The following is a 26,830-nucleotide window of genomic DNA, read 5'->3' on the forward strand; positions in this document are numbered from 1 at the left end:
GACCTAGCTGAGATGGAAGCTTGGGTGGATAGAGGGGTTAGGTTGCTGTCTCCAGGAGATGTTTACCTGTCAGATTCTGATCCCATTGCTGCCACCGCATCACTGGGGAGCTTTTAGGGACTTGCTTGCAACAACTGTGGTTAGTGAATGAGATGACACAAGTTGGCCTTCCTTAGGTATCAATTTGAAATGCTTATGCCACATAACCGCTGCTCTTTTCAGTGCAGGTATCCCTTTGGGTGTTAGAGTTGGGAGCAGGGGATATCCAAGGCATGTGAACTGTCATTGCTAGGATTTCTCTCTGTGCATCCAAAGAGTGTCTAGGTTTAGCTTGTCATCAAAAAGAATGTTATCATCAGAGCTGGATTAAGGGAAAGAATTACAGAGAATGAAGTTACTCAGTGGTCTTCTGCAAGTTCAGATAATTGTGTTAAAACAATGGGGTAGGCATTTGTAACTTTATTTTAAAATGTTATTTTCCACATCTCTTTAAATGGGTGGGAATTGTATGGGTGATTTTCACCTAGAAGGGACAAATTACTGCTGCTGGTGAGGCTCTATAAATAACCTTAAAAGTCTAGCCCAAGAAACATGGAAGGGCCTGAGACTTAAGGTGCAGACCTGTTGTGGACTATCCATGACATGCTTCCTGCTCATGCTTCCTGCTGAGAGGTATTTTGATGCCCTGCATTGCAAGCTCCTAAAGCAGACCATGCAGATTAACAGAGGCAGCCTTGTTACTTCTTGTCTATCCGCAATTCCTCTGCTGGGCTGTTCTGTTTGAGAGATCTTCTGTGCCAATTTAGGATTGCCACACCTATGGGAATGGAAAGTTTTGTCAGGTTTGCCAGCTACCATGGAAAGTATCTGAGCACTGAAGAGACATTAGGATAAAAGAATGTATGTACTTCTGAAAAAAACCCTAATATTTGTCCACCTATATTTTATATAGTTTCTAAGAAGATCCAGATGTTTCCTGCTATTTGTGACTTAATGAGGAATTCAGTTTTGGTGCTATTTGGGCAGAAATGTTAATTGCCTCATTAGCTTCTGTGATGGTGATGGCCTGTGGGCCATCATCCATCCAGACAGTAAGTAGCATGTGTTTACCCCTCACCTATATATGTAATAATTTGCATCTCTTAGAAGGACCACTCCTTCCCAGCTCGATGGAGTACAGTGTTCAACACAGCTCTTAAAACTGAAACAGATGCCAATTTTTTTAACTCTGTGTAGAAACAGATATTTTATATAAAGGTGAGAAAGATGAGAGGAATTAGCTGTAAGGGTATTTGAGATTAGACATAATGGCAGCCAGATAAGTCTGGGGGTACACACTGTTAAAGACAATTTTGAGGGACAGAGAAATTTAAAAAACCTCATTCAACGAAGCTATAGACATCAGTAGTCAATTATTTGATCTTCATTGTGTTCCCTACCATACAAGATTGTTGGGAAAGCAGAATCCAGTTGCAAGCAGTGAGGTGTGTAGATGGGGTAAGGCTGCTAGAATATGAGACCAGAGTAGATCTAATGTCAAACCAGGAGTGAGGAGGTGAGTCAGTCTCTTTAACTGTGACTCAAGAGACAATCTTGCTTTTACAACGAAACCCAGATTTATTTGTTTGTACCACACTGATTTGTTAATATTGTAGGAATTGAGCCTTTGAGGTTCATTTTTGTCATGAACATGCAAGTGGCGCATGTTGTTGTAATGAACGGGTTTAATAAAGTTGATTAGGAAGTGTGTGTGCCTCACTGCTAATAACACCAATCCAGCTGGAGAGGCTACAGAGACAGCAACTGCTTCTAGCTTCTAGCTAGGGCTCCCTGCAGGCAGGGAGTAGATGGGAGGTAAGTGAAAACAGGGAGCTGGGAGAAAAGATGGATTCCACATTGAATCATTACTGTTCTGTTTTGTTGTTTTCCCATGTAAGCCCAAAATTCCACTCCAGTTGCTTATGGTGGGAGACATCTTGCAGGAACGAAAGGTCCTAGCAGGCTCATGAAAAAGTCAGCTAGCTCTTTCTCCTTGCAGCTTGGGCCTTTGGTACTCCAAGTGGTTGGCTTTCAGACCACTTTGGATTTTTTTCCTGACTTACTGTTAGCAGTATCGCCCTGTGATGTTTTCACCTCCCATCTGATAAGTTCTGCACCACCTGCATTTTTTCAGCTTACTTTCTTGTCTTGAAGCCATGGAGTGCTGTAGGGAAAATGCTTCAGACAGACATGATATGCTATTCAGAATGAGGGTCGACCTGATTTGTTCCTATTGTATATTCTCCAAGGTTTGAGGTTCTCTGGGTTATTTCTGGGTAGTATTGTAGATGTTAATGCTGAGCTGCAGTTATCAGATCCCATTGCAGAAGATGCTGTCTGGTAATACAAATAGGTAGATTTATAGAAAATCTCAGAGAAATGTGAAGCAGCATTAAGGAATGTGTGCCAATACAGGACAGAAAGGTGACAACTCCAGAACTGCCTGCCTGGTTGAACAGCAACTCGGCACGCTTGAAAACAGCAGTTTATTAAAAACCTATATGGTATATGTGCAGGAACAAGGGGTAAAATTGGTTCTGAGTCACACGTGTAGTTCTGATAGCCTTGTCAAACTGTTTGTTAGCCAACATATAGGCTGTATAGTAACAGAACAGTCAGTAACAATTTTACTGCAACCCTGCATTTTCATAGGTAGATCTGCAATCCTAGTCACCTAGTAATTTTGTTAAAAACTAAAAATTTTACAAAAGTCTGCTTTTCACAGAAATTAGGCTTTTCACAAGTAAAATTTTCTTTCAGTAAAATCATTTAATTCAGATGAGAGTGGCAGGGATTGTCCTGGCCATGAGGCTGGGAAGGTGTTCATCTCGCCATAGAGCGGGTAACTGTATGACAACATGTAAGTTTACAGAGCCATGTAGTGTATTGGAGGAAGATTGATGATGTGAGGTCTCTTATTTTGCAGCCCAAACTGTGCTTTCGTTGCTGCTTTTATTGCACACAAATTCCTTTGTGATTAGCCGTTCCCTGTCATCTCTCATTGTTGCCAAGATTTATTTTTCCATAACGTACATATTGTTTTTACATAATACACTTTTTTTAGTCTCCTGTGGTTATTTCTTTGTAACCTATCTAGGGTTCTTTGCTTTATTTCTGTCACTGCAGTTTGCAACACTTTTTACTACCTTCACATGCTCTCACACTTTTCTGCTCTCAGATCTTTATGAAGATAGTATCTGAACACTAAATAAAACATTACAAGAAGTGTTCTCTAGGAAGAGAGAAAAGTTAGATGTCTCTGAATGGAGTAGATCTTGATGCAAACAAAACTCTAGATACAAGACTTGAAGCACAGCTGAGACTAGAGCCTTATACTGTGTGTATTTTGGTAAGACATTTAACATGTACTTAAGACTGTCTGAGGTTCTTTCAAGAATTTAACGTGATTTTAGAGCTGTTAGTACCAAAGATATAGATATGTAATACAAAGTATTGTTCTAAAATAAATTCATTTTGGTGTTTCAAATTTATTTTTTAAAAAAGGAGAGAGGAGAAAAAAAAAAAAGACACCCCTCCAGGCTGTAAACCAGCTTTATTTCAACTGAGATATGGTCTGCTTATATAAATATGGTCTGCTTATATCATTCCAATTTTATGTTGGATTAGGTATCTCTTCCTCTGCAGCTGGCATAAAGCTGATGTAAACTCTCTATTGTGTGCTTTCACTAACTTGACAGAAACATGATTGTGTCCATGCCTGATCTAGCTCAGTCTTGCCTTATTAAGTGATCTGGTAGCTTAGAGCCAGCATTAATTATTGTGGAACCTCTGCCATGTTAGGCAAGAAAGTTAATATATTTGTCATCTTCACCATTTTGCCTATGGGGAGCTATGGCACTTTCAGTTCAGAGCAGAACTGGACACCTCTCTGAGCTTCTTACTCTGCTGCTAGCTATTGCATATCCCTTCTCAAGTTTAGTATGCTGCATGCTATGATAATGCTTTTTTGAGGAGCCCTTCTGAGTTCTGGGTACCTCTGGCAGTGTTTGTGTTCCAGACAACTTGAGTTACTGCACTAAGGAATTCAGGAGCCATGTGATATGGCACTGTAATGAAATCCAAGCATGTTGCCCCTGCTGCACTTAGTGCTTGTTTTACAGTCTCATTGTAGCAAACTAGTCCTTTTTGCCTGGAATACTTTGCCCTTTATAAACCAACACTGTCTCTGAAACCCATCATTTGCCATCTTCCTGTTGATTAGTGATTAGTTCTCTTCCTATTACAATTTTTGCTTGGAGGAGAGGTCTGTCTTAGGCCAGTAATTACATGACTTATTCCTCTTTTTATGTCTGTTTGTAAAATATAGATTATGATACCATTAAGGTGTACAGTTAGCTGGAAATTTTGCACTTAATGGTAATGTAAGCTTGATCCCAGTGTTCAAAGGGACTGTCAGCCCCTGGTTCGCCTTTAAAGTAGAGTTAGTGCCAGGTATAGAACACAGTTTGGTGTCCACCGAGTAAACCCGCTGTCACGTCTGCAAGGTCATTACAGAAAAATTAGGAAGCCTAATTATTAGAAGTATTGTGTGAGGTCCTGTACGTCCGATCAGCAATCTCAGCTTTGTTTTGTCAGATCCTAGATGGAGTGGGGTAAATCCCAGGTAGATCTCCCAGAGTTTCCAGACTGGGAATTAGCCACTGGCCTTAAGGAGTCAGTCTCTGGGAAGGGCTGTAAAGTGCTGAGGAAAAAGGTAGTGCTTTAGGGGACAGCAGGAAAGACCTGAAAGCTAGCTCAGATCAAGTGGCAAGTGAGAAGGCTCTGTCTCCTGCTCACATTACCATCTCAGAAGGATCAGTTGCAGAGATGCTCTCCCTTCCACAAGTCCCCTCCCTAGGCAACTCAGTCAGACCCTTAGCAGAATTCACTTGATTCTTTTCCACCAGGACAGAAGAACTTGGGCAGCCATGAGGAACAGATTGGGGTGGTGAATCCATCATCGACAAGGCAGCCCTTACTGCCTGGGGTGTGACCTGGCCAGTCTGCAAGAGACAGACGACCCTGTGCAAAACAGTTGTCTTCTGACAAAGTTACAGGCAACTGAAGGACTCTTACAGTGGATAATGCTAGGCAGCCATAACAGGAAGCAATGTTCCCAGTCTGGCAATACAAACCACTGCATTTAAGCAAGGATTGAACACATGGAAGTCAGGCAATGTCAGTTTTTAACCCCACTTCTCTTGCTCAGTGGTTTGCCATGATATGGCTGCTTAAGCTTACTGGTCTGATCCAGAGCAATGTTGTTGCCTGCTCCTATTGTGGCAGTGCTGTGAACAGTTTTAAGAAAGGTGGATGCAGCTGAGCAGCGGCTTCTGTAATGGCTCCTTGACCATCCATAGTGGATAGACGGTGTGCGACATCTGTTGTGTGCTGTCTGTTGCTGTAGAGTGAGGATCCTATTCATTGTACATCAAAGGAAAGGTTTGAAGTATTGTCAGCTAATGTACTGCTCACTGTTACGCTAATTAGTGTATCAAAAAGATCTAAGGGGACAAGATGACTCCAGAAAGTGTTCTCACTGTTTGGCTGAAGCAACCTGCTCAGAGCTCCTGAAAACAACCACCTGTGGATCAAAGCCGTGAGTGCTAGGACTGAAAATGCAGACGTCCTAGTGCTGTACTCTGAAAATATGCTGTATGCGTATACTGCAGGAATGGGGGGAAAAAAACAAAGCAAAAAGTCTAGATGAAGATTAAATATCTTGTTTCTCTTTTCCACCTCAACACTAGCAAGATGCTGGTATCCTGAGGAAGATCATCAAACACTGCTAGGCAATTCCAGAGTCTGAAATGCAAGAATAAGCTGCTATTAATGTTATTCCTCTTTTTGCCAATTTTTATTGAGAGTCTAGCTTCTCCATTAAGATCGTCATCACTGTAATGTTGATATTAAATATCAGAAGTTTTTCCTACATTCATTGTTCACCTTGGGGGCTGTTTTGGTTCCACTTTCACTCACCCCCTGTCCTGTGCATACAACTAAATGAGAAAATGTAAAATCTGGAAGTAGTTTGTAAAAAATTAAAGCAAAACCTGACATTTAGGAGACCACACTGTAGAGGAAAGTTACCTGAATGAGTTTCTGATGCTGCCCTGCACGCTTTTCACAGGTATGGTGCTCAACAGAGGAAAGCTGATATAGCACTGCTGACTTGAGTATAACACCACTACCTGGAAAGCTGAGCTTGTAGTGGCTGCCTCTTTCATCTGCAAATTTACAATCAGTCCTGGGTTTTGTGCCTCAAGCCTCAACCAAGTCCCATAGTAGCGTGTCTGTTCTGTGATACAACAGGATATGGCTGGAGATTCATTAACATCTTTGCATCCATTTCAAAATTAGGGAAAATACCTTCAGTTATGCAATTAGAGAGGCTTGCTTTCTGGCAATGGCTTCAGAAACCCATTTCCTAGGGTCATCTGTCCATTTTTATTCAACAAAGATATGCCTTCCTCTAAAATAGATTTAGGACTTTGATCATATTCTTGATCTCCCCTACCCTATTGCAACAACCCCCAAAAGTTGCATACACAAATTAAGAGCAGTAGGAATAGTTTCGGGTATATGGATGGCTTCTATGCGGGAAGAAATTGCCTGGATCATGAGAAGAGATGATTGAGAGGTGGGTATGATAGAATTGGATAGAAGTCTAAACACTATGGGCAAAACAAAAAGGGAATAATTAATTATTCAGGAGTATTCATAACACAGCAGCTAGGATCGCTTAAATTATCAGAATTCCTGTTTTCAAAACGAGCAAAGGGAATTATTTGTCTTGAGAGTTAACAATTAAATTGCAACTCTCATTACCACAGTTTATTATGGGAGCCAAAACCTAATGACTTCAGAATGGGATTGGACGCTTATGGGATAACAGCTACCAACAGAGGGCTAACAAGTCTGTTGGTAGCTGTTACGTACAGCTGTAGTGTACAGCTTTATATATACTATATACCAGCAAAAAAACCTCCGTTCTGTACTTGTACTTTTTTCTGTGCTTTCTCCCTATAGACCAACTCATCTGACTGAACATGGCTATTCTTCTGTTTTATAGTTTTATTTCTTTGTTTCAACTTAAGTCTCAAGTTTGTATAATGTTATGAAACTTGCTTTAGCTTGCAGCGTTGCAGGGTGGATGATATACTCTGAACTTCCAGTTTGTTTACCACTGATACTGGGGGTTGGACTTGTGAATCAAGGTGATCCAGGCTGGGCCCACTTTTCCAGTATGTTAGATTAACACATGAGATCCAACCCTCTTGAGCAAGTGCTATATCACCTAAAATGTGTGAGGCTTTTGAATGCCTGCTGCTCTGGTCCTTCATCCTGAGGCTGCATCTCCCTCCCTCCCTGGCCTGGGTCTAGCTTATGTTCTTGACATAAGCCATTGATGCTTTGTTATCAAATCTAATCAATAACGATTTATCTGTCTAAATACTTGACTCTCAGTCTTTGAAGGGGTACTGTGGTAGACAAATGTCTTTTTTGACTTCTGTATTGAGCCGTAGTCCCCACTCTAAAATGGTGATTGTCATAGTGCAGCTGGTGATCTGTGTTGACAACAGGGCTAAGCGTGTTACCTGAATGTTTGTGTGGATGTGATGAGCAACAAATCATCTCTAATCTGTTAGCTGAGATATTTGTATCACCATTACTGGGTTTCAGAGTTAACATCTCAGTTCCTGGCTCTTCAGATGCTTCTGAGTGCGTATCACTATGTTGGCTTCAGGTATGTTGGGATGGGTTTTTGCCATGCAATAGGGGAGAGAAACTTGGAGTCATAGTCCAATTTAAAGCAAAATAGTGGTGAATTTGCATAGTACATCAAGCCTCACATCTACTAAATTCAATATCAAAAGTGGAGAGACTACGTTTTACTCACTAGGGCCAAATGAATAGAGCAAAGTAATGCAAACTCAGAGTAGTCACACCTATGGACTATGGACCTGTGTACAGTAGAGGAGTGATGAAGATGCTGACAATCCTTATCAATGAGGTTAGTGGTATGAAATGTTTAGCTGGTGGATGTTGATAGATCAAAGCAGTTCAGAACACAGAGCGTGCAAATATCTCCTGCTCTCCATCTCATGTTCCACTGGGAAAGGAGCTGTCTGAGCCCCTGTAACAGTCAGCTGCAGGGCCTTTTCTGAACAAAGGGGAATTCTTAGGGCTTAATCTAGATACCACTGAAAAAAGTAAAATATTTTTTTTGCTGCTGTTTTGGGGGTTTTCTATTTTAATTTTTTTATTATTATTGTTATTATTACTTGCCTACTTTTTTTTTTTTTCTAGGAAAGTAATGGTCTCCAGGCAGGAAATCTGGGGAAAGATAATGGTTTGGGCTTCCTGGGGAAAATCAGAGAAATTCAAATTACTTTTCAGCAAAGCAACATCCAAAAATTCATTTTGGGTCATCCCAAGACAGTTTGCTGTCTTCCAAATCAAATGCGTTTAGTTTATTTTTACACTGATTGATTTTACCCAAGCTTATCTTTTGCTGTAGATCAGCTTTTAGATTAGAAGCATGTTTATTGGGAAAAAAAAACATTAAAATACTTTAGGCAAAATGTAGTATTTTGACAGGTTTTAATTTAAGGCAAATCCATTTGGACTGAATTAAAAATCGTGTCCCAATCTCCTTGAAATACAGCTTTCATTTTTTCTGGTTCTGTAGAGATGTTTCTGTGGGTAGCAGTGTGGTTTAATTACTCTCATTGCACCACTCTGAAGCTGAATGTACGTTCTACACTCTTTACTGGGCAAGGATGAGAAGAGATGTGCTCTTTGGTCAATATAGCTGCCATAGCAGACCCTCTGCCAGCGCAGTTAGGTATCAATTACCTGTCTTCACATTAGGTTTTGTTCAGTGTGAGCTACAGGATGGCAGATCTGCAGCTTTGTTAAACCAAGCTGAAAACATACAAGAGTGATACTTCAGTCTGTCTACTGATATCCCTCTGGCATCACTGGAAAAGCTCCTAGTGTAAATCTAGCCCTGGACCTCAGCTAACAGGCCTAAAGCTCTCAGCTGTAGTTATGCACAGGAAAGAAGTGGGTCCATATCCTCAGCAGAGGATGAATTAGGCTTTGCTGACAAATTAGAGCTGATTGACTTCTACCTGCTGAGAATTTGGCTCAGTGTTGTGACTGTATTTAGTTCCCCTGCTGCACCTTGAAATACAGACAGCTTTTATTTGATTGAATATGCTTGTATTCTAGTTGGGACAATTACTGTTGTAATTGCTCGTTCTAAAGAAAAGGTATTTACCAGCTGTCAGCTGCGGTAGAGAGAAAGGGACAACAGAAAGTTAAGTCAAGTCACTCCTCTGAGGGGACATCATCAAAACAGAAGGGTTCTGGCCTGAATGCAAGACTAAAAGGTACAGGTCACAAGCAAGCAGCAGTGTTACCTATGGAAAAGGCACGTCCTTGGTTTAGAAGTCTTACAAAAGCTATATGGTTTCTGTTTCTTCACATTTGTACATGTAAGAGAAGTTCTGTCTTATTCTCTGCCCAGTAGAGGGATGTGAAAATAGAAATACTGAAGTTTAGTACCTTGGTACTTCAGCCTGATTGTAGCCTAGAATTCAGATTCAGTTTGAAGCCAGTGAATTGCTAAGGCAGATGTAACGTTCTTGAATAAACTTAACAAGATGATCAGGACTCTGTTTACTAGTGTAGCTTGCTTAGAGCAGTGCTCCTAACACCCAGGGAAACAGGAAGAAATTGTAATTAAAGGTGGCTTTGAAATTCAGTATGTGGCTGATTTGCATTTTACCATTTTATTCCTCTTTCCCTTTGCCCCTATAAAAGCCAAGGGAGGTTTTCATGGTGAAACTGACACTGCTGTGTTGTATTATGTATGCTTGAGGGACTGTGTGGTGGCAATTGTGAAATGAGACTTACTCTGGGGAGAAAAAGAAATTTTTCCCATAACTGGAGCCCAGGGGCTTTCATCCTCTTGATTACACACGTGGGGCAAGGTTGTGACTCTGTTATTAGCAGTGCTGGAAGATGCAGTGAGATACTGCACGGTGCTGGAGGGGATTGTCAGAGGATTGTACCAGTGGTTCTGGAACTGCAGGATAAAGACATGCCACAGAAGCTGTGCTGCTAGCTTATGCTGCACGTGCAGCCTTTCTGTTCAGCTCCCTTCTCTGTCTTCATTTTCATTATCCTGTTCGGGGTGGACAATACAGGTGTCTGCGCTAAACTTTTTTGCTAGTAGGACTAGGAGAAAAATTGCACATATTTCCTGATGGATATGCTGAGGATATAAGCAAAGGTTCTTCCCTGCTTTCGTAATGCTTGCAGGTTTACAGTTATTTATTCTGTCCCATTTTACCTACCGTGTCACTAAAAGCCATGCCTTGCACTCAGTTCAAGCAATAAAAAAATGTTATTGAATCACTTTGCTGTATCAGTATCTTCTAAGTACTGTAGACTTGCCACTTCGTCCTGTTCTGCTTTGTTAGTGCTATATAATATATTTCTATCCTCGTTTTGGTTTGGGTACCTACATAATTTAATTTCTTTCATGTCCAAAGTGATTTAAGAAAAATGTAACAAGGCTGTAGGGTTTCCCGTTCATAAATATGTAGGCCTGAATTCATATGCTGTGTCGCGTTATGTATGTGTTTTCACTTAAAAGCTCTGATTCTGAATACTGTGATTATTTAAAACTTGCAGGTTTCATTAATAGAAAACAAGTCTCTTACTGCTTGTGGATTTAAAATAAAGATAGCAAATAGGATCTGTAAAGGCTCAGAAGCCAGAAGATAAATAATAATGAAAAATTCACATCGCTTAGAAGCCAGTCTCCTGATTTTGGTGGGCTGACCTGAAATTTTTGAAAGCTGTCATGGTTTAAGTGAAAACCAGGACAATGCCTGGAGTGGCAATGATTCAGAAGCCAGATTGTGTGCAGGCTGGTTGACAAACAAAAGTCACTGTTACTTCAGAAACATGTAATTTGAAAATCAGTTAAGATAAAAACGCCTTCTGGAAGCTATCGGCGGACTTCATGCTACAGTGCAATCTTCTGTATCAAGTGTTTTTTCAACACATCACCCCCTTCATCTTAGGGAGTTGAGAAAGTCCTGGTAAGTAGAATAAAGAAATTCGGAGACGTAATGGAGAAATAGTATCTCTTACCCTCCCATCCCCTGCCTTGTTAAACTAGGGAGGGGAAAAAAAAAAAGTAGGGCAAATTCTGTATTCTTTATGCAGGGAAAATCCTATCAACTTCAGTTGGAGACTTGGCTGAGGGAGAAGTACAGAAGACAGGCCAAAATTTGCATTCTGTTTTTTAGGAAGTTAATATCACATGTTCACAGACTAATGTCATAGAGCTTTGCAAAGGTGGCCAGTGGAACAGTGAAAGGCCTCTTGGTGGACTTTTGGCATTTTATTCCTGCAAATTCCAGTCTTCGTGTTTTGAAAATCTTTTCTTTATTGGAATATGTTTACTTGAACGTGACGTTAGGAATACAGTCAGCAGTGCTCAAATATACCTATAGCATAGGCATACATTAAAGCCCATTCTTGCTATGGGATACATAAGCATGAAGGGTCTTAGTGTTCTGCAAATGAATCATACCTAGCTCATCAGTGAGTGCCTTGATTTAATGAAGCCATAGTATGTTAATATTAACACTGCAAAAAAAGCTGTAAAGTTACAGGCAGCCAGCTATGCTAACTAGCTACAAGCATTTAAAAGCCTGGGCATGAGCTCCTACTTGGCTACTCTGGCCATAATTAATGATGACAAGTATGTTGGAAAAATAATTATTTTGCTTACTCTTAAAGACAATTACTTGCTCCAGGCGAGTGAGGGGGTGGATTTTACGTGGCTGTAATAAGCATATGTAGATGGCATCTTCCCAGAAGAATATTGTAGCCACAGGATCTTTTTAATTGACCTGAGATTCCTTTGTTCTACAGATACAATTTATGTATGTGGTCACAGACTAGAATGACCCTAGTTGTTTTAGGGCAAGCTGAGTTCTAAACTGCTGAAAGGAAAAAAAGCTGCTTTTATCAGCCCAACTAGCAACAGATAGAAATCTATGCTGGTCAATTTTTAAATGGGTACCCTGAGTGCATGCTCTTTTCATCTGATAAAATAGAAGTCAGGGGTATGGCAGCAGGCTGGGACAAGTATTACTGCAGTCATCTGGTATCCTTCCTGTGTCAGGGCTCACATAGCACAGAAGCTTTTGCCCAGCATGTGGCTATGCCATTCTCTGACAGCCACCTGCCTGCTCATTTACCATGTTGGGCTGCAGAGTCTTGTTCCCTTCCTGTCCTGGACATGGTGGTAGGGTTATGAAGGGAGTGTCCGTTCCTCCATCACCTGCCACCCTAGAGCATCATGTTACTTGGTGGTGGAGGGCTACTGCTCCACCTCTGCTCCTCCTTCCCCACCAGCCGTTGGCATCCCCTGCATTCAAGGGCTATGAGAGCCATGTAGTCTTACCACATAGCCTGTGAACAGATGCTTTAATGATGTGGTAGTCTCACTGCTTTTCTCTCTGAGTTTCATGCTAACTTTGCCCAGGTGGGAAATAACAGTAGGAAGTCCTCCAAGGCTGTAATTCAGTGGAAAATTCCAACATGTGGCCACAACTAGTGGCATTTAATAGAAAGCAGCAGTTTTCATGTCTGTTGTCAGGCACTACACTGTTCCTCTAAGGTGGTGAAATCCTCTTGGGCCACAGGGAAGAGAGAGAGAAGGAGAACCAAAAAACTATATACTGATCACTTATGTACATTCAGAAAAATCTCCCTCTTATTCCCTTTCTTAATCTTGTGGTGTGTGTACAGAAGTCATGATCCCTTTCTCCAATTCCCATCTGCAAGATGGGGAAGATGATGCTGATTTCATAGTAAAGCATTTTGAAACCTGGTACTGAAACTTGTTACAGAAAATTCAGTATTGAGTCATAGGTGCTTTTTCCTGCTAACAGTAAAGATTGTGCTCTGTGCACTCCACAGTCAGTCTCTGTGAATTGGGCTCTGAAGCTGGGGGGAGGAGAAGTATCAAAAGAGGAGGGACCTGATAACTATACATTAATGTGTTTTTGGAGTGATGATAAATAACGGAAAAATATTTAGATTTCTTACAGTCCAGGTTGTATCTAGTCCTTTTTTAAAGTATTACTAAAGGAATCACACTGAAAGCTGGGTGAATGATAACATTTAAGGGTTTGGATCCAATTTAATCTATTCCTAGTGTATGTAGATTTTTGTCAGGATAGAAATTTTCACCTGATCTCTGTCTGTTTGGATAGCTGATTAAGGAAAGATAGGCCTGAACGACAGAAATATATCAGAGACTAAAGAATAAATGGTTCCCACATCATGAAGATACAAGGTTTTAGAGTTCCTAGAAGCAGGTTGTGGCAGGAGGAGGTGGGGAGTGGAAGAGAAAAAGCCTGTGTTTCATTGCCCTGGATGAGAGACACAAATGTTTGTTTGCATGAGTTCAAAGTTCTCCCTGGAAATTGCAAGTCTAACCAGGAGGGCAACCTCTGCATTTAGCTCCAAGGGCTGAGTGAGTTGGAAATGAGGCAGAATATAGGGATACTGCAGCTAAAAGCAGTAGGGTTTTGTGCAAGGTCATTAAAGGGCCAGATTTTTAGGCAGCTGGGAGGAATTACTGCATTAGTCTAAATTTGACCCTGTGTTAAACTGGCAGAGAAGGGAATTCCCTTGTGGTGCTGTGGTTTTACTGGGTATTTCTTTTTTGTTCTTAACTGTGAGCAAAAAGGCAGACTGACTTCAGCAGAAACTCCAGCCTGGTGTGTCATTGTGTGAGGGGCATGTCTGCTGGCAAAGAGAAAGCTGAAGGATAAAAAGGATGTTCCAAGGGCTGTTTGGGTATGACATCTTTTCCCATGTACCACACAACGATAGCAGGAGGAAGTGTCATGAGGTTCAGGGATGAACTTGGTTCATCATGACTCCTGAGTTTCTCCTTCAAAATAATCAGTTGATATTGTAAATTTCTGGGTGAATTAGCAGTGACGGAAAGCGTGTGCATGCATGTTAGATTAGGATCAACCACTGTTACCAGATTAAATATGGTATAGATAGGTTTTACTAGACCAATTCCTTCCTTACTCACACATAGTGGTGTCCCCTGGTCTTTGGGAGAGACGTGTGCCAGTCTGATTGCAGATGGAACCGATTTACTAGGTACCTGCATCCAAGATTTTTCCAGCTTCTGAAGCAGATGGTATTGGGCCACCTCCAAGGGCAGGACAGTAACTAGCCTGGACCCCCATTCCAAGGTCGTGTATATTCCCCAACTCCAACCCACAGCCTGCAGTGGTTCACAGGTGGCGATTACCTGTGTCACTGAGTCACAGGGAGTCTTTTCTCACCTCTTCCCTTTCTACTGTTCCTCTCTGCTCCGTACATGCTGCAGTACCCTTTTGCTCAAAGAGGTTAACATAATTAGGTTAGTCTGAGCTTAGCTTGAAGTTTGCTATGGAAACACTTTGTGTCTGAAAGCTTGTCATCTGATTTCTAAACTATCTAATAAAAGAGCAGAGACTTGGTTGTTTGGGTGGTTTTGGTGGGGTTTTTTTTGTTTTGGTTGTTTTCGGTATGGTGGTATGGAACAATCCTATTGAACAGGATTCATAAACTGCAGGATTTATGGATAGTAAACTGTGGTGAAGCTTTTCAGATGGCATGCTGAATGGATTTTCCTCAGGCATGAAATTTGGTTTTCCTAAAAAAACATGTACATATATATTTGTGCACTGACAAGTGATTCAAGAAAAGGCCCTGCTACTAGTTTTCTGCTTTGTGGAGTGCACCCCTAGTTTACACAATCTTCAATATAAAACTGTATATTCTTTTATTTTATAAGAGTAGTACTAGTTTCATTTGGATCATTTGGGGTTTTTTTTTTTGGGGGGTGTTGTTTGGTTTTTTTTAATTCTAGAAAGATGAATTAAAATCTGACCAGTCAAGAGGTTATTTGTTACAGGCTATAAAAGTACTCCCTTTCAGGTAACTGCTTGCTTGTATCTCAGTACAGTGATGACTTGGCAGTATCCCAGAGGCTGGAAGCAGTAAAAGCCAAGAACTGAAGCACCTGTGGAAGTGTATATCTTTGGCCTTTACACAATTTCTGGGTGGTGCACATTTTCCATGGCAAGTCCATGAGCTTATAAAAGAGTGAGTCCTATCTAGCCATTACATGCAGGAAGACTTGAGGCATGGAGGAACCAATGTGCCCAAGACTGTGTAGTCAGATTTCTTGTATTGTCCTTTATATTCCAAGGAGCGAGGATAGACATGTTGCCTGCCCAAGGGATATGCTGCAGTTGAGTGAATTAGAGGTAGATGACTAGGAGAAGGCAGACATTAATAAATGTCATCGCCATTAAATGGGCTGTCCCAGCTTTACAGAATTAGAAAGGTCATGAAGTCAGTACCAAACCGCCCTAAGTCCTCCAGAGAGGCAGCAGAAGCAACAAGAATAAGACTGAATTTCCAGATCAGATCACCTTGGCTGAATAAAAGTGGGCTTTTTATTTTTAAGTGGGCTTTAGTCCTAAAAACGGCGTGGCAGAGTGAGCAAAAATAAACAGTCATAATCATGGAGGGCAAAGCAATGAGGTTAAGCACTTGTTCTTCTTTTAGTACCTGCTGACCAAGAGCCCCAAAGATTTTTACACATACAAGTATGTTGGTATTATCCCCCATTTGAAAGATAGGGAAACTGAGGCAAACGGTAGTGGAGTGACTGGAATCAAAACCTCCTGATGAATTTCTTCAACTGCTTAACAACGCTTCCTTTTTTCCAGAAGTGCCTAAGAGGAAAATGAGGGGATAGCCCAGTAACATGACATAGGAGGTTTATAGTGATGCATTTTCCCCTTCAGACAAGAACTGGTTAATAGAATCAAATTTTTCATGTTATCCAAACGTGGTGTGTTTTTTGTGGATTTTTGTTATGTTTGGGGTTTTTTTGGTTGTTTTTTTTTTTTTTTTTCTCAACATATTGCTGGTTGCTGTAGCAGCTGAGTAATGCAGAAGTTCTGCCTGAAAAAATGCTTCCTCCTTATATGATACTGTACATATTGTCATGGAAATTGTCCTCATTTCCCCCGAGCACACTTTAAATAACTCGAACAGCAGTGCTAATGAGCAGAAAGATATCTGCAATCCCCACCGTGCAACTTGACATACTTTATCCCACTCTGAATTCCCTTTGCTCATCACTGAGCATTTTAAAGATCTGGTATAATAATTTGCTTTCTCTCTTTGGTCCAGTCATTTTGCTCTTAGCACTTGGTAATAAAAGGTCAGCTTTGGCTGAAACCTTAGCGTTGCAGCCATGCCATTTTTTACTGCCAAATATCTTAAGAAAAGCAAGTGCCTCCGAAAGGGTAAGTCATGATATTTTTGGTGTTCTTTAGTGTTGTCTGTTTTGCTTTAAATCACAGTAAAGGATTTATTTTGAATTAACAAGCAGTGGGAATGGATCTATTCAGACTGTCAGTCAGTTAGCACAGAGGGTTTTATTATGCTGTGTGCATTTTTGGTTCAAGATACAGTGTATGTTATTATCTTGCATTTTACATTCAGTAAAGCCAACTAAGTGAGAGAATGTTTAACCCTTTAAACATGGAGCATATGTTTTGCCCAGGGATGGAATCCCTAATGCAGAACAAAACTGCAGTAGAATGTCAGTGTGTATTTGTTTTTCCAGGTAAGTTTAGGTAGGTAGCTGAGTAATGTTCCAGTATTTTTGTTTCTTTAGTCCAAAATGAACATTTTATAAAAATCTATGCTGAAATAATAAAGTAAATAATACCAAGTAAAGGAAAAGCATATTTCCTCTTAGCACCTTTCCTATGTAGGGCTACCCGAGTGCATGATTCCATATAGGTTTTCAACTTGCTGTTGTGAGGTTTGCTTTGAGAATGGCTGCGTGCGCTTTTTGAGGAAATGTGATTGTTCTACCTCCAGGTGGGTATAAAACTCTTCATGAGAGCGGTTTGCCAGTAGTATTACTAAGATTGATAACGTAATACATTCCTAATAAAGAAACACATTGCTTGCTTTTTTCTTTTTCCATTCAATGTGTCTTTATTGTGACATTTGTTAATCTAGCCAGCAGTCCAGATATGGGTTTTGCATAAAGGCAAACAACAGTGATTTCATGTAGCTGCGACATGCATCAGTTTCAGGGGATCTGAGGAATCTGACTGGCTTACCCGGCTAAGTATTTTTATATACATGTATTTATTTAATATATACATTCCCCTGATTCCTTGTTTGAATAGAAATTTGTTGCTAAGGTATAGCTAGAAGGTGGATTTGTATAGATTTTCATCACAGTTTTGAAGTTGAAGAAAAGGTTTTGAAGAAATGCAAATTTGCTTTCTTTAACCTACCTTTGTGTTTACTGCTGGGTTTCTATTTTAAAAGGGGATTGCACAACAAGAACTAGCAGCTGGGATGTGAGAATTGAGTTAAGTGGACCTGTAGCTGCTGGTACCAAATTTTTTGTATTTTGTCAAGCAAAGTGTGCATGCATATGTACGCAAATTTACACAATCATTCAGGAATTCTTAAGGATAGAACCATGTCAGCAAAGTTTTTATTAAAAAGGAGAAAAGGTTATAACTGAATTCTTAATTAGCTGTTGCAAAGTTCTTTTTTGGAGTTTTGTTTTGTGTGTGTACATATATATGCCACTTTACAAGGGGGCGTAGTTCAATTTGGTTTTCTCCCTCTTTTTGTCCATCTGCTGGGGTCACTGCTGACCAATGCTTCTTTCCCTTATAGCATGTGTCACAGTAAGAGTGTCTCCCTAGAGAGACACTGAGAAAAGGTGCCTGCCTTTATGTCTGCAGAAGGCATTGCAGGAGAAGGCTGATGGTACAGCCAGGAAAGGTAAGGCTATTCTGGCAGGTGCACCTGAAGGATAAACTTGCCCAGCCTGCTATGGTAGCAAGGGGTGTGCATCCTGCTGAATACCTGCCCATTTGCTGTGAGATGTTCCCAGCCCCTCTGTGGTAAGAAGCTGTGATTGATTAGATGCACAGCAGACCCTTTAGGCTTGGAGCTGAGCTTTAGACATCCAGCATGAGTCAGTGCGACCCTCTGAAGTTCACAGTTTGAAGCTGGGGAATAGTCACTCTGCTCAGTCCTTTGCTAGTCAGCTAATCCTTGTTGCCGCCTTGCTGTAATTTGACATTCCTACCCATGTGGGCAGATGCTGTGCTGGTGTGGGAGAAGACTAAGGCTCCAGAAGCAGTAGGTGGGGGTAGAACTTGTGGCTGTGTAGGTCTAGACTCAGTGGTGCTCCATCTGTTGGGAGCCGCCACTGGTGTCACAGTGCAGTGGCTGTGACTTGCCCAGCCCTAGAGCTCAGTCTTGTGAGAAAGTCTCGCATTCGTAGGAAGGCAGTGAGGAACTGGGAGCAGTAGCTTGGTGCCCAGTCTATGCAGCCAAGAGGGGACTATGAAGTGGCCATTTTTAAAACAAAATCAACAGGGGCATAATCTGGGCCATTAAGAGATGAGTGAGGGAAGCTCAGCCAACAGTGATCAGTTGAATTTTTAGTGAGTCACTACAAACATGAAAATTGTCAGCTAGCTAACTGAACACCTCAAATAGCTTTTCCCTAAAAGCATCTTGGTCTACCAAAGTGAGTAGAGTATGTTGCCTCTCTGAGCCTGCTTCTGCCAAAATCTATCTGATCTGTGAAATCCATCTGACTGTCCAGGATACCTCCTTGTCCTGGCACGTTAGCAAGGTTGGGATCCTGCTTCCTTCCGATGCCCATTCTGCTTTGTGCTGATCTTTCTCCTCTTGCTTCCAGGACAGTCTGGGAAGGGAAGTGCCAAAGCAAGAAACACAAACCTGTGTGCCCGAGTGGGGAGTGCTGAGGTAGCTGGGCATCTCCATGAGGTGTTTAACACCATCTATCACTGGTCTTGATTTGAAGAGGCTGGACTTCTGCCAGTTTTTGAGCCACTTTCCATCCAGTTACTTGAGGCAATCCCTTCTAGCTCCCTTCCACAAAGCACTTGATATGCAGAGGTTTTTACTGTGATCTGGGTAAGGACGTCCTTCCCAGTAAGTACATGTGGTTGTTAAAAAGCATTAAATGATTACAGAATGCTCTAGGCATAGCATCAGAAGTGCAGTTGCATAAAAACTATAGCAGCCACAGGCTCCAATGGGTCTCCTTGCTGTTCTGTGTGTCTCTGAACAGGGAAGGAGCAAGCCAGCAAAAGCAGTAAGGTTTGTATATGATCTCTTTCCCACAGGTTCAGATGGCCTAGGGACAGGAGCTAGGCTGTGGACAAGTTCATGGCCAGAAATGTTGGTCACATGGGAAAGAAAAGTCCCGGATAAACACTCCTGATTCAGCCTTGAGAGGGAACTTCTCAGATTAATGCAGGAAGTAGCCATCAGAGCTGGGAACTGAGACCTGATTCTCTGAAGTCTTATAGCCTGAAACCCCAAACAGTGCAGGGTTTTGCCTTTTAGCATTTTGGACAAAGTTTGTACCAAGTTGTAGCTGAAGCCTGTTTCTCCCAGAGTGCTCTTTATTATCACTGTGCTCAATTTTATCTTCTCTTCTCACTAGTATTCCAGGCCAGGTTATACTGCATTTTGGAGTAATTCTGTATTTGTTTTTATGGGGATAGAGAGAGCTTCCAGACAAACATGAAATGAAACAGCCAAGCTTAAGTACAATGTTCTCTCTTGTTGTACATCCTTTGATTTGCAGACTGTCATGCCTATGGAGACTTCCCACAGGTCTCATTTGGTGATCTGTCCGTAGCCTGCTCTTACCCTCTGGTAAAACCTACAGCAATGACAGATTCTGGAAAGATACAGGTTTTTAAACTTTTAAAACTTTTAAACACCATCAAACTCTTATCAGTTACATTCCACACACACCTTATATAAGGCATGAAAACAATTAAAAGCATTTATCAACTTCTGCAGCCAGTTGTTAAAACTCACTGTTCTGTCATATCGCTTTCTACAGTAAAATTTCTGGTTTCCTTTGGCCATCAGCTCAACACTGCTCTAAACTGAGCTATAAAATGTCATGCAGTCAGAATTGTCTCTGATCTAACAAGTCACCATTGATTTTTTACCTGCTCCTTGATTTCTAGTGGGTGGAAAAAAGTTTCAGCTCCAGCAAAGCCTTTTCCTCTTTAATTAAAAAAAAAAAATTAATAATGAATGTTTTATTACCAAGTGGTCCTTACTTTGCTGCAGCTGTAAATTTACAGGACTTCAAAGCTGGATGATTGAGGTGCAGTTTTAGTCTGTAGCCAGACAAACCAAACAATCTCAACTTCAAAGGAGGGGGGTGCTCTTTAATGTTGTGGGCTTGCTCTTTGTATTCAGCAAATGGAGCTGCTGGGGAAAACGCCATGTGCAGCAGACAAGTGATGTGGCTGCCACTCCTTGGAAGGGAGTCTATTAGCTGCTGCCTGAGAAGAGCAGCCCACACCCAGCAACCTCAGGATACCTGATGGCTGCCAGCTAGGTCATTTTGGCATGATGACCTATGATACTTTCGGTGTCTGCTTGTAGTACGCTCAGAGTTTCTGTCTGTGTGGACCTCTTGGGGTGGCCATGATAAAGGCAGGATCTGGGTCTGAGCTCTGTTGCCTCTCTTGCTTTTTTCTGTCTGTGCCTGATTGTTTTCCTCCTCTGTTGTGTCAGGGTGGGTGGTTTTGTATGCATTAGGAAAGTTGAGAGAGGCTATCTCAGTGAAAGGAAGCGTTCAAGCCATACAACGCTGTGGCTTGAGAGGAATAAGGGCCAGGACTGGAGATGAGGATGCTCTGCTTCTATGACAGTCATGCTGAAAAGCGGCCATCATGATTTTGCTCTTATATTAATATTTTGTCCAGTCAACCATACATCACCAGTTCAAGCTAGCAGGGCTAGCGGGGAGGGAAGAGGAGCTGGATAGTTCTATCATTAGATGAACCTAGTAATTGTGGTGGTGTGTGGCTTTACTTCCAACTCTGAAGCCCAGGCAGTGTGACCTGACCCTTTGTGATTTATTAAACTCCTCATCCACATATCTAGTGGATGCTCCAGTACAGGAAACAGAACAAAAACCTCATGATGAGGCAGAAAAGGGGACTTGATAATGATGTTATCTCTTGAACTGTTGAAAGCATTGTTTGCCAGGACTGTTTCCTCAGCTAGAAATCAGACTTTAAAATCCCTACAAATAAATTCATTCCATAGGTTTGGGATGCAGCAAGATGCAAGCATGTTGCAATGAGGTATCTGTGATCAAAGCAAGGCATTTGAGCAGAGGATGAGCCCACAGGCAGCCTGAATCCTGGTTGTGCACTCTGCCACTTTGAGCAGTTGGAGACTCCAGGAAAACAGTGTGCTGGACTCTGTGAGTCTAGAAGATAGGAAAGGAGATGGTATGGCACCATGGAGACATGTCTGTCGTTCAGCATGACTCCCAGAGCCATGTGGGTTTGGTGCAAATCTCCCCCATCAGTATTAAAGTCTGAGTGGAACTGGGGCTTTATCCAGCCAGTATCTAGGCTTTTGTGGGATCCAGGCCACTCTCTCCACAGGGCTCTGGGATTCAGCAGCCAGAAAGGCTAGCGCTGCCAAGAAGCGTAGTGCTTGAGAGGCAGAGTTGGCCAACACACTGCTGTGCCTCTCAATGAGCCATGCGTATGGTGCTGAGAGTGGTGACTTCAGCTCACCAGTTAAAGCTCTCCAAACAGAGGAGGTGCCAGGAAACCACTGGGGCTGCCAAGTGAAGGAACAGCTTTTTGAGACGCAATACACTCCTAATTTCTAATGTGGCTTTCCCATTTTGAGAGCACTGCTTTGGTGAGAAAGTGGCCTGCTTTCCATCCTGTGCTGAGGGAGCAATCTTCATGCTGTTCAGCTTGTTCTGTCATTCTTTGCTTTCTGCTTTCCAGGGCTGGCACTGCCTTTGCAGTTGCACACAACCAACCTTCCAAACGGTACTCCTTGCTTTATGAGAATCAATGTGTGATTAACCCAGGGTGCCTGGATGTTGGTAGTTCTGTTTTTTTCAGTCCGGGCTCTGCTAGTGGCTAGCCAATACCACACTGGAAATAATTTAGTATCTCAGTTCTCCACTGGTATATAGGAATTGCTCACTGTGGAATTTGAAGGGAAAGCACTTCCCCACTGATGCACAATATAACCTTGGAAAGTAATTTTAACCTCTCTGTGCCTGTTCCCCCTAAGCACTAATGTTTAGTTCTATGTGACAACCATATTCCAGCAACGGAACTTTTTTTAATTTGTATTAATTTATTTGCTGATAGATAAAGCATACACTGAAATCACTTCCACTTGCATATACTTGTCATACGACTCTTTGCAGTTACTGTGGTGTCACTATTCCTTATCTGAAAAAGGCAGTCTGAGCTGTGTTGGACTTTTTAACACAACTGGACTGGATGAAGGGGATCTTTGGATAAGGTGTCTTAGGATAAGGTATATAGTATGAAGAGCTTTTTTTGTTGTCTGCCTCCTTCTGAGAATCAGCTTTCACTCTTATTTAATATCAACAGGTTTAGAATATCTGCAAATAGGAGCTTACAGAGGTTTAACTATGCATTTGCATATATGCTGACTCCTAATGATTGTTTTTATGTAATGCTTTTGTGCCAGACCACCTAACTTAAACTAAATAAGGCAAGAGAATCATTAAATCTTCTCTTTGGAAGACTGGAGGAAGTGTGTCTGTTTGGCAAGTGCTTGTGGATTTGCTTTAGAGACTATAGACTGTGTTCTCTGTAAGAGAGAGGTAACTGGCAGAGGTCAGATTTTCAAGGCAATAGTTTACTGCTGTCCTGTTTTCTTGCTTTCACACTGTGGACCATTTAAATGATAATGGTAAAAGGTAACCTTCTGTGCCTTTAATGCTGGGGCAGTAAAACTGGCTGCCATCACAAGCCACGCAAGCTTATAGCTGTGTTATTTTTTCCCTCTCTTGATTTGTATTGCCTTTTAGGGACCTTCAAACTCACCTGATTACTTTCAACAAAAGATGGGGAAGGGAGGAGAAGGAGGTGTTTGCCATGATCCTCTGATTCCCTCTGTTACCTGACTGGGCCTCAGAGAAATCATAAAACCATCTGTGATTTTTTTTTCCAGCCTTGCAGACCATTAAACCAAATGGTTCTTCCATTTCCCAGCCTTTTTCTCCCCAGCTCCCTGTGTACCACAGCTTCACTGCAGATACATAATCCATTAACTGGAAAGCCACTGTTTTAATGTAATATTAAATAGGCAGCAGGTCAGCAGGTGTCCCCAAGGTAGGGAAGACAGTATGCTGCTGGCAGCAGCTGCTGGCTTCAGGCTTATCAAGATTTCTTTGTTTTGAAACAGAAGCTGGAAGGGCTTTTTAATATAGCATGTCATTGGCTGAGCAGATCCTGGTTTCTGGCTGTTATCCTGCCTTTGACTGTAAAGACAAAAATTCTCATAACACGTGCTGCCTGCAACGGCTGCATACTGTTCTGTGCTCTCAAGAAAGGAGCAAGGAGAGGGAAGAGGCTCACAAGGCAGATACGTGTGCCTTACTCATTTCCTGCTCTCATTTTTCTTGGTGGACCAACTAGACTCAATGTATCTGTGGAGCAGGCTGACTGAGGTCAGCATTATCAGAATGGGCTTTCTGCTTCTATAAGCATAAAAATACCCAAATACATTGCCTATAGAGAATCTTCCAAGTGATGAGGCTGATATTCCAGCAGTCTCACTCAAGTGTTAGTTCTCAGTGGCCTAAACCTGTGTTAATAGATCTAATTTATATATTTAATGTCACTGTGGTAAAAGCAGCTAAACTGGCAGCCCTGGCATTTCTGTTTGAGTAGTTTATCACAATGTACATTGAGCAAGACTTCTTTGTTCCTTGGGATAATAAATTAATCTGCTGTATTTGAACATAAAATATGTTAATGTCTGGGTTTCCCCAGAATATGTACGTTCTAAACTGCCATGTGTAAACTGCATGTGGTCAACCTGTTCTGTCCTGTTATCTGGTACTTGATTCTAAGATTAAGGATTTTTCATAAAGTAATGTTTCTTGCTCTAGAGATAACTGGAGAGTAATTAGAGAGTTTGGCTAGCCAGTGTGAACATCCGTGCTGCAAATATCCTCTCGCACCAGGAGGAAGTTGCGCTATCACATTTGGTTCCTCTACATACCTGTGTGAGACTTCAGGGCTTTTGGGGCAACTTCCTGAGAGTTGTAATGTCTCTTGATCATTTGTCTCTCTTCTGTGCTCTTTTGTGTAAATTATTTTAGTTTGCCTTGTTAGTAAAGAGACTCTGTCTTGCTGTGACTGTGATCTAGCTTTGGTCAGCAGCCTTTGTCTGAAGCACAGCAAAGACCTGTAAATTATTGAAGACCATAAGATGGTTTGAAGGACCTTCTGGCAGCACAGTGTAGCCCTTAGTAGGTGGACAATGTGCTTTGCTAAGAAAATGTGCTGTGCATGCTGGCATAGTGGAGAAGAGGTCTTCAAATACAAGAATTTCCCTTCTGCCAGCTAACTATTCTGCCAGCTAACTATTCTGGAGGGACACTACCAGGACAGAGTATTTTTGCTACAGTGTCATGCAGATCTGGTAAGACCAGCAGAAGTTCAAGGATTTCTGCAGGAAGGAAGTCACTTTACTGGAGTCCACGTGCATCAGTACTGAGATGTACAGACCGGAAAGGTCATACCAGCTCAGAAACAGGTTGCTGTTGTCTGGATGAGCTGGACAGAAACAGGTCAGTGGCTGATTGCTTTGGTGCTGGTGAGCTTCCTGCACTGTGGGGAGTGGAAGCTTACAAGGCAATGCTTGAGGCAGTTCTGTTGTGTGTGATGAAAATTGTTGATAGTCTTAAAGTATAAATGGACTTCTACAAGTAGTCATCCTGAACTGTGCTGTGGCCTCTCATGATACGCACCTGAGCTTTATTGACTGCCTCTACCATGTAAAGGTGACTATCTTAGCTTGTCAGAAGAGACACTACCCATGTACAGGTCTTTGGCCTATCACAGAGGACACATATAAGCATGGGGTGCAACAGAAGAGGGTACAGCTGTAGTATTTCAGTATAGAATAATGGCAGTGAATGCTGCAGGCAGGACTTCCACTGGGAAATCCACTGAGTCTCAGAGAAAAGCATCCTGTGCAACATTCCCTTGAATTTCAGTGGGAACAAGTCCACCAGCTGAAGACATCTCTCAGAATTTGTTTACCTGACAGGCTCTTTTCATTTCTTGTTTAAATCTAATCTAAATCAGCATGTTTCTGAAAAATGAGGTTACATCTGCTAACGAACAACCACATCAAAAGGAACCTTCATGGATTTTTTGATAATGCTATTAACTGGGAAGAATTTGCCAATTGCCAGTGGGTGGAGAGAATCAGAATTGATTTTTCTAAGCATTGTTCTGCCAGCAGTTCACTGACAGTTGTCCTAAAGCACAAAGGCTCGAGGCCCCCACTTTTTGCATCAGCCCAACCTTGAGCACATTAGCCATCTGCAGTTGTGTTCTGAGCGGCTGCAGTGCTGAGCCCAAGTGACAAGTATGAACTTTCCTTTCTGCCAAAAAGCACCGTTCACATAATGAAGAGTGCTATGTGTTACACAGTTATGTTTAGAAGATTCATTGATTACCTAATGTATAGCTGGATACAGGAGGAGACTTCTATAAAACTCTATTCCGTGCAAACTATAACAAGAGTATGTATGGACTTGTATCAGAATATCCCTGAGCTCTTAAGTTTGCATTTCAATCAGTATTACTTCCATCCACATTGTCTCATCATTTATAAGGGTTTTCTCCAAATTTGTCAATGTTTTGCCAAAGGCCTACAGTATATTTTCTTTTGCATTTCAATCCCTTTTCTGAATTAATGAAACAAATAGCTTCATTTTTGTAAAAGCAAAGTCTGCAACTGTTGAGTCCTTAATTATAGTCCATTCATTTGCTGCTGCCAAAACTCTGCTTGTAAAGCTTCAGTCATTTCACTGAAGAAAATAACAATGTTTGTAATTGGTTGGCTTGAATTTCTGCAGAACTCTATATTCAGTCTACAGAGAATCGGAGTCTTTCAGGCTCAGCTGAAAGCTCTGGTGTCTACAGCCTAAGCTGTAGCAGCTGACAGCTTAATTTCCATTCTCCTTAGTTTAAAGTCCAGAACATTGGCTAAGATGGGAGACACATAGTCTTTTAAAAATACGGTGAGGATGTCTTTGGTTTCATGGCGGACTAGGTGCAGGGGGAAGGAAAAAACAGGCTTATGAGGGGTGAGGAGGAGGAGAAGATAGTTGTAGAGAGACTTAGAAGGCATGAGAACCACTTCATTCCTGTTGGTGAGCAGACCTGGCAAATGTGAGCACAATAATTTCAGAGGAATGCAGAAGTTGGATATTATCTCTCCAGCATAGAATTATCAAAGAAAAATAGATCAGACTTTGCCACTCTGATGCTGTGGTCAGGATTTAAAATTTCCCTCAACTCTTGTCGTCAATGTTGAAGATTTGAAGAAACTTAGAAAATTGCTTGTGGTTGCACGGTAATGCGTAAAAATTATCCAGTCATTTTCAGATATTTCAAAGCATGAAGTATCATCATCTTTGGTCAGGAAGGAATTTCCTCCCTTATAATAGCGTGTCAACATAACCACAGTTGGAATATATAATTTGGTACATTCATCAGAATCACTGAGCGCTTGCTGCTTTGGAGAA

General features: G+C 41.5%; 1 protein-coding gene across 9 annotated transcripts in view; it reads left to right on the plus strand.

The window, feature by feature from the left end:
- The window catches only part of ARHGAP22 (Rho GTPase activating protein 22), a 151,545-nt gene that overhangs the window by 70,508 nt on the left and 54,207 nt on the right, over positions 1-26,830 (plus strand). Inside the window, exon 1 of one of the 9 annotated variants that reach the window (XM_056352687.1) lies at positions 16,200-16,466. The exons of the other annotated variants lie outside the window; for them this stretch is intronic. Coding sequence (XP_056208662.1) covers positions 16,415-16,466 — 52 coding nt within the window. The 5' untranslated portion in view covers positions 16,200-16,414. Of the gene's footprint in view, positions 1-16,199; positions 16,467-26,830 lie in introns of those variants that run through there. 9 annotated transcript variants of the gene reach the window in all.

The sequence above is a fragment of the Falco biarmicus genome, chromosome 9 (assembly GCF_023638135.1).
Source record: "Falco biarmicus isolate bFalBia1 chromosome 9, bFalBia1.pri, whole genome shotgun sequence".
NCBI classification, from domain to species: Eukaryota; Metazoa; Chordata; class Aves; order Falconiformes; family Falconidae; genus Falco; species Falco biarmicus.